At 30.1% G+C, this 8,960-nt stretch overlaps 1 protein-coding gene across 1 annotated transcript; it reads right to left on the bottom strand.

Annotated features, from left to right (window-relative positions):
• Positions 1-8,344: 8,344 nt before the first annotated feature.
• Positions 8,345-8,716, bottom strand: LOC124946260 (glutaredoxin-C9-like). Its single transcript, XM_047486825.1, has one exon. It carries the CDS (start codon positions 8,714-8,716, stop codon positions 8,345-8,347), a length of 372 nt encoding a protein of 123 aa, XP_047342781.1.
• Positions 8,717-8,960: the final 244 nt, after the last annotated feature.

Below are 8,960 nucleotides of genomic sequence, written 5' to 3'. Positions count from 1 at the left end.
AAACCTCCCAAATTAGAGGAATTGAAGAGGAAACCAGAGGAGTTTCCATTCAAGAAAGAGAAGTGCGAAATAGCCAAGACCGCCAAAAGAAAAAAGATATGGGAGGAAATGAAGAGAAGACACTTGGAGTTCGGAGGAAACCGAGTGATAGTAAAACTTCTCTTCCATCAAGAGAGACAATTTTCCAAAATTCATAAGGGGCTCGTGAGACAATACGAAGGCCCTTTCTTAAAGAAGAAACGGGTTAGAAAGTCAGCACGTCGCTCAAAACTTTTATCTCATGTGGAGACATCATCCAAGCCTACAAAGAGGAAGCGACGAGGACGTCGCCAGATTGAGTGGGGGAGAATGTCACAGCCCAATCTTCCTGGCCTAGGAAGAGGAGGCTTAAGGAGAATGTCACGGCCCAATCCTCCCGGCCCAAGAAGAGGAGGAGGCTTGAGCCCTCTTAAGCCCAACCCAAGGAAGATTCTAGACTGGAAGGAAGCTGGAAGGAAGGTCCTTGATTAGCGCACCTAATTGAGAGTTAAAAGGAATTCCTTGATTAGTGCATCACTAATTGACATATAAAAGGAATGTCCTTAATTAGGAATGTCCTTGATTGATAATTATAAGGAATCCCTAAATTGGTGCACAATCAATGTAACGGCTAGAATTAGTCCTATAAATATCTGTGAAGTATTACATTATAAATCACCAAGTATTCGAGTAATATTATACTATTCTTTGTAAGAGTTACTCTCTCTACAATTCTTGTGTCAATTCTATTAAACGCCGAGTGTTGCGTCGAGTAAGACTGACTAGTTACTCGTTCTTGCGAAGATCGTAACTAGTGCCGCACAGATCGTCAGTGAGAAGACTGAGGCCGTGACAAATTGCATAGGCCCCACTTTCATATGGTCCTATTTTTTAATATTTAATAATATTATATTATTAATATTATTTTTTCCTTTTTTTTCCTTTAATATTAAATATATATTATAAAAATAACTTTTTTTTATCTTTTTTTAGTCTCTTTATTATAATATATTAATTATTTATATTTTATTTATATTATTAAAATTATAATTTTTTTTTACTAGTTCAGAGGAAAAAAAAATTTAAATTTACACTCCAAATTTTCGAAACGACCTGCATACATGTATATCCTTTCTTACCATATCCACCTGATGGAACATGCAAATACCCGTACTATTATTATTACTGTCATTTGGTCAACTTTAAAATTACAATTATTATTATTATTATTTTCAAAAATAAAAAAATAGTGATTGTCAATCTATTTCAGTAGAAAATTCCATTTTTACTATCATCATATAATTTTCTTGTTTAGAAAACTCGAATACTATTATATTATGAATGCTATAAATAATATTTTTGTAAAATTTCTTTTAATCAGGATTTCATTTTAATCTTTGTTGTATAATTTCTTTATATTCATATAGGAGAATCAAATACAAAATAGGAAGAAATCTCAATATTTTTTAAAAACAATAGACACGGATTCTGATTTATTAGAGTTTGGGCGACCTGAAAGTTTTGGTGACCTGAAAAAAATTACCTTTAAAAACTAAAACAATGTTTTATACAGACTACAGTGTTTGATCATTTGTATATTCATGGATTTCATTATACCCTATAAAATTGTATACTTATATATATATATATATATATATATATATATATATATATATATATATATAGTATATATACATATGTTATATAAAGTTGTAACTAACTATGAGATATAATATTTTTCTTGTATTCTTAACAAAATTTATAAAATTATAGATGGGAAAATTGTAGATAGATTTTAAAAAAAAAATTAAGAAACAAATGATCAATGAAAAAATCTTCAACAAATCGAATGAGGCTCTAGCAAGGTCCACAAAGATGCATTTTGGAATAATGTCACTAAAAAAATAAATTTGTTTTTATTTTTTATTTTTTTAGGTATATATTCTATGTTATATTTTAGAAATATAGTAATTTTATATTTTCAATAATAAAAATAACATAATTTATTCAAATTTTGTTAAAGCATTTTTTCTTTTATTCTTTTTCAAGTCCCTAGTTGGCTATTAACTGACCTTTACCTAGGCCAAACATTTGTTTTTGTTAATGAATATTTTTTCATTAATGATTGGACCGACAATATCTCGACTTTATAAAAAAAAAGTATGTTCTCAAAATTGATGTGGTGTAACAAAAGGATACCATCTTCACAACCAAATCAACCAAAACTTATTGGCTATATGAGGTTAGAAGTTGTAACTATTTTAATAAATAAGGCTCAAACTTTTAACTTGTCCGTGAAAAACACTATTGAGATGGCTTAATTTTTTTTTAAAAATTACAGTGCCACTTAATTATTATTTGCCACATATTTTTGTTTATAATAATAATAAAAAGTAAATTTAAAACCTAGATGTTCTTCCTCGTTGCTAGCGGACACACATTCAGACTACCGGAGACAATGGCACCCCAAGAATCCTCTTGTTCCACAGTTCATACACCGGAGACATCGGAACCCCAAGAAGATAAGTTCTTGACAGTCATTTATTTTTTACCTAGGAAACAACTCTGCTGAAGATGTTGGTCCATTAGCCCATGGTGGAGGAGGACCTGCAGAGGCACTAGCTGCTAATGGACGTTCACGTCCAAAGTTTCAGAATCCTTAGAGGCTGTAGAAGAAAATAACTGTCTCCTGTTTCCATGAACCTTCAAATTCTGCATAAGTTAAAGCTCAACAATCAATATATACAAACTAATCATCTGTTTTGTTACCAACTTTATGTTCATCATGCATTCTTTATGTTTGCCAAAGATGTAACAAAATTCAAGTTTTAACTCTAATAATGAAATTAAATATGCATTACCTCTGTTCAGAGGCGGAGCCAAGTACAAGCCGGCCCAGGCTACAGCCCGGGTAGCCCCAGATATTATGTATGCATTTATCAATAACAACATTAATTTACCGTCGTTATTGATTGTTTGTTTTATATTATTATAAAACAAGCTCGGGTAGATTTTTTTTGTTAATAAATTAGCCCGGGTAAGTTTCAAATCTTGGCTCCGCCCCTACTCATGTTAAGAACTTCTTTGAACTCTTTTGTTGTGCTCATCAAGCGCGGTTCTTCAGATCATAAACAACAGTTGTTGAATGACTGCTCGTATAACTAGAAACATTCTCATTCCGAGAGTTAGAGTATAGCTGAAGATCAACAACAGTCAGTTTAATTCAATAATGTCCTGCTTGATAACTGCAGTCAGCCTTGAATTTCCATTCACTAAAAACGGAAGTCCTTTTTGCTACTTAAATCAGGTAATGCAAAGGAGAATACAAATCTAACTTTTATACAACAAATGAATCACCTATAAGCAAACAACATAGCAATTATGAAAAAAAATTACATTTGACCAATTTCGAAAGCTTTTACGATGTCTGATGTAAACCAAACTCAATTTTGGAAGCCTTCTTGTTGAACTCTTTGTTGGAATTTATAGGGTCACTATGTGCAAATATCATATTTAATATAAGCCAAAATAATGTGAAATTAAGTTTATGGCTTATGAATGTATTTGTCATTAATATAAAGTGACGATACTAATGACCTAACTATAATAACTAACTTAATGTTGGTTATATGTAACGTTAATGGTCCCCATTTGAAGTACGGACGATTCTTCTTTGCGTCTCAATGCGAGAGAAACCTATTGACATACTCATCAAAAGGATGTGTAGGATGTGAAGAAATCCCTTCACGATGTAGCATGTATTGAAGCACCACTATCAATCACCTAGCTAGTCTCATGGCAAACGAGATTAACATCATCGTCAAACAAACTAAACAAATCATCAGTGGTAACATTGACTTTCTCATGTTTGTCAACGTCATCGAATTTCCTTTCTTTATCATTTGTATTTTTTTTCTTTTGTAGGAACGTTCGGCAAAATTTCTTGTTGTGCCCAATTTTGCCACAATAATAACACTTAGTATTAGAATTGTTATCAGTTTTGCTTTTGCTTCTACACCTCTCATTCGACCTCTACTCTTAGTCCTCCCTCTTTTTTCAGTAAGTAAGACATCAGAATGTGAATAAGAACCTTGAGATTTTCTTCTCATTTCTTCATTGAGGACACTACTCTTCATCACCTCCATAGTAGAAATACCATTTGCGGCTAAGTTAGACAATGATGTTTTGAACGTCTCCCATGACTCTGGCAGTGTACCAAGAATCTATAACCCTTACACTTCATCATCGAACTTGATACTCATTCTATCTAGTTGATTAATAATCCCCTGAAATGTATTCAAGTGATCGGACATGGTGTTTCCATCTTGGTACTTCAAGCCCATAATATGTTTGATCATAAACAATTTCTTGTTACCAGTCTTCCGAGCTTATAACTCTTCAAGTTTTCTTCGTAGACCCTTCGCCTGTATCTCTTCACTGACATGGTTGTGAACATTATCTCCACCCATTCCTTAATGTAGTCGCACATCTGACTATGACTAAAGGTCCATTGCTTATTGATTTTATCTTCTGGCTTTGCATTAGCAAACACAGGTAAATAATAATCTTTGACGTAAAGAAGATCTTTTATCTTTCTTTTGACACATGATAGTTAGAGCCATTAAGAGTAATCATTCTACTCGTATTGCTCTCCATTATTATAAACAACACAAGGAGTACAACCTGCTCTAATACCACTTGTTGATAAAAAGAACCTAATGCGGAACATATTCCTTTTTGGTTTTAGTGTCATGTTTAAAAGCTATCAAACTTCATTCAACCAAGTAGACAATGAAAATAAAAGAGACATCAACTTTAGCGTGAAAAACTCTTTAACAAGAGTAAAAAATCACGTGACCCTTAGGCCGCTTAAACCATCCACTATAATATCATTTATAATGGATAATACAAAGTTCACACAAAATAAGGTTTATAATCAGAAAGATTACATAAACCTTTAAGAACTATCTAGAAAGAGAAGTGAAAGTAGTTCAAGAAAAAACTAAAATTTTCTTCTTAACGCTTGTCTTCGTCTTGTTCTCTTTGTCTTTTTTCCCTCAAACTTGAGTGTTGTGACTGAAATCCTTGATGTCTATTATATATATTATTAGTCCAAGCCTACATAAAAAAAGAAAAAGAAAAAAGGAGGATGACAACGTCAAAGATGGTGTATGGATGAGTTGAAGAAGATATAAACAAGAGGATTCATTTGTGTATCTGGTTCTAGTGGTATAACTAGTACGTGTGGAATATAAGTGAGGAAAAAGAAGCTCTTCCGGATCTGACATTGCCGGGAAAAAGAGAGTGGAAGACCTTTCGTTAGAGGCCTTTCAGGGTCGCCCTATCGAATAAGGGAAGGTTCAGAAGCGAAAGCTAGAGAGTTTTTTCGTTTCGGGTTCAGGTCGAGATAGGTGGTAAATATATCTTTTATTATCTTAATAAAAAAAATGACGTGGTAAAAAATAATGATGTGGACTCTAATTTACAAATATTTAAAGCCATCTCACAAATATTTTGATGGAGGTCAGTCTTTTTTTTTTTTTTTTTTTTGCATGAAAGTCCCATTTGTCTTAAAAAAATAAAAGTAGGAGCCCATAAGACAATGTTGGAAGTTTGAGTCTCATTTAACAAAATGGTAATAAGTTCGAGCCTCATATAATAATTGAGCAAAAAAATTATTAGAAAAAAAACCAAACGAACACACAAATACAACACTACAAACATGAATCTCCCTTGTTCACGCCAAATCTAATCATCAATAGCAACAGCTTGCTTGGCTCTCCCCATAGTAACTAAGTTATAAGGATCTTTGTCGAGGAATGCAGCCACACAAATCACATTATACAAAAGTCGAATAAAAAAAGTGGAGAAAAACTTCAAAACAAATCTTTGTTGCATATCTAAATCCAATGATCAAGCTCTTACATATCAATGCTTAAATCACCATGATCAAGTAACTCTTTAGTTCCACAATTATATCAACCACTAACCAGTCCAACCAAAAACCATCCTATTCAAAGTTATGTTCCCACGTGAAGTTTTAGCCATATAATTTTTTAGATAGCTAGTATTTCATATTTAAATTATCATATAAATTAATCTCTATTCTACCTACTTCATTTGGTTACAAAACTTTTCTTATATCAGTAAGGGCGAAAACCGTTACTAAAAACATCAAAACCCGTTACTGATACGTATCTGTAACGACAAATAAAACCGTTACCATTCGTTACAAACACGCTCGTCACAGAAACTTCTCAACTGATAGTCACTAGACAACAATAACGGTACTAGTCGAGGTAAAACCATTACTGAATGTATTGGATATCAGTAACGGCTTTCGAAAAACGTTACTGATAGTCGTTGGACAACAGTAACGGTACTAACTATTATCTGTAACGGTGAATCTTTATATTCGATATTATCTGTAACGGTGAATCATTATATCCGTTACTGTAAATTCTTAACAGTAACGACTATATAAGACTTTACTGAGAACATCATAACAGTAACAATTTATTATAACCGTTAGTGATAAAAAGTATTAGTAAGAGTGTTCAAGCGCCGTTACTAGTAGTCGTTACAGAAGACCTTTTTTCTACTAGTGAATTAATATTGTTTTTAATTATAAATTTTGTTTATAATATTATCATATATAATATTATTATTATTACTTAAATTTAGGAAGTACTACAATCTCTACTATCATTATTATTATTTTCAGTCCGACTATATATTTTTTGTTAATCAAATTAGAGACTTTAATTTGGTCTATTAATCAAAATTCTTGTTATTTCATCGGACATTTCATATAATAATTAAATATAATTTTATATTTGTTTTAATATTGCTATATATTTATAATATAATTAAGTATACTAATATTTAAATATGGCAATTTCAGTATTAATAAAATTATACGTCTTTATTAATTATTATAATTATAAAAAAATAAAAAAATCTAATTAAATAATAATATATTTTTATACTATATTTATTGTTGTTTTATAATTATACGCGTACAATTCATTAATAATATTTAAACTAATTGGATAAATATAAATAAATAAAATTATAATATATGTTTATATATTGAATTAATCTTATTAACATTTATAATTTTATAATTAAGTATTAAATAGTTATGATACAATAATGCACAGTAATAATAAATTAAAAGAACAGTGATAATAAAATTATCAAATAAGAAAACGAAATTTAACATTTTATCATGCATCAATTTAATTAATAAGGTGAAAATGTTTATATTTTTCCTTATATCACATATTAAACACAGAAAATATATAAATAAGGCTTAAGTAATTAAGATTCGGGTATGTTTGGTTTTGTTCGATTAGTTTGGTTAGTTGGTTTATTAGGGTTCATCGTTTATTGACTACAATATATTAATGATTTTGTTGTTTTTTATTTATTTATTTTGGCATACATGTTTAGTGCTTATATGTAGTTCACTTGGTTCAGGATTTAGTATGTCATTATATTATGGTCTTTAAATGTTACACTTGTAACTTTCATAATTAATCTAAATATAATTATTTTAGTTTTTCTCAAATTGGTATAATAGAGTAATGTTATAAACTATATGGTTGGACTAGCGAGACTGGGCTCGTTTTGATGTGTGTTTTTTTTTTTATTAAAAAAAACTTTTATTATAAAATTTAATTATCATTTCATCTGTCATTTTAACATCTAATCACTCATTTTATATATTTAAATATCAAAATTATCTTTTTATTAACTTTAAAAAAAGAAGAGAGAAAAATATTAAAATATAAGGATATTTTGATAATTTAATTCAAAAACTATTTTTTTAAAAATATATTTATCAAACAAAGATTTAGAAAGAAAAAAACCTTGAAAAAAAATCATTTTCTCAAACAGTAAATAAGAAAATAAAAACTTTAACTGATATAAATAATTTTTAACTTGGAAACAAAAACTTTTAGCACAAGAAACCATAAAAAAAGATGAGAGTGTGTTAAGACAATTGTCACAAAAGATTAATTTTAATTTCATCTCTAACAAACAAAAATGAAAATAATCATCTTTAAAGTGTTAAAAAGTGCAAAAATGGAAAAATGCAAGATGGTTGAAAAATAAATATTAATAAAATAAAAACATTACTGAGTATGTATTTATGTTTTTGCTATCATATATATATCTATCATAATTTTTTTTTATTTTTAAAAAAGACCAAATAAACAACATTAAGCTTATAATAAATACATTTTAATTATAGGCTTATAGCAAGTACAATTCTTTAGTTATATTATTTTTGTTGTGATAATAAACACAAAGAAGTTTATCAAACCCACATTGCTCCAACTTCTTTTAAAGCAGGGATCAACTCTGCCCTAACATGACTTGAAATTACTCGATCCACTCCTCCAAAAAGCCTCCCTCCAATAAAAACTAACGGAAGCTGCTTATAACTAACCTTATCTTCTCCGACACCATTGATAATTCGTCCTAATTGATCAAGCGCATTCATTTTGTCTTCTTCATCAATATTGTATGTTGTTAGTCTTGCTCCAAAACCATGAATCAGATGCTCCACAACATGGACCATGCAACAATCACGCATCCCCACAATGGTCACCGCATTCTGAGATATCATGTTCTTCATGACATGATAATCATCTTTTGGGATTGGGATCGGGATCGTCAACTTGGACATGGTTATGATTTCAAGAACAACTTAAAAGAGAAATATAAGAGGAATGTTTGTGTGGATGTAATGAAGAAAGAATTTATTAGTTAGAGTATATATAGTGACACGAGAGAAAATGGCTACGGAGAGAAACTGATTGTGATTCACAATGACATTACATGTGACCGCTACTTTTTGACATCACATTTGTTTTTTTGATGTCACATTTGTTTCACTCTTATTATTCTAATAAGGTTGTTACTATTATTAA

The sequence above is a fragment of the Impatiens glandulifera genome, chromosome 7, assembly GCF_907164915.1.
Source record: "Impatiens glandulifera chromosome 7, dImpGla2.1, whole genome shotgun sequence".
Taxonomy (NCBI): domain Eukaryota; kingdom Viridiplantae; phylum Streptophyta; class Magnoliopsida; order Ericales; family Balsaminaceae; genus Impatiens; species Impatiens glandulifera.
This window is presented reverse-complemented; position numbering and strand designations above follow the sequence as displayed.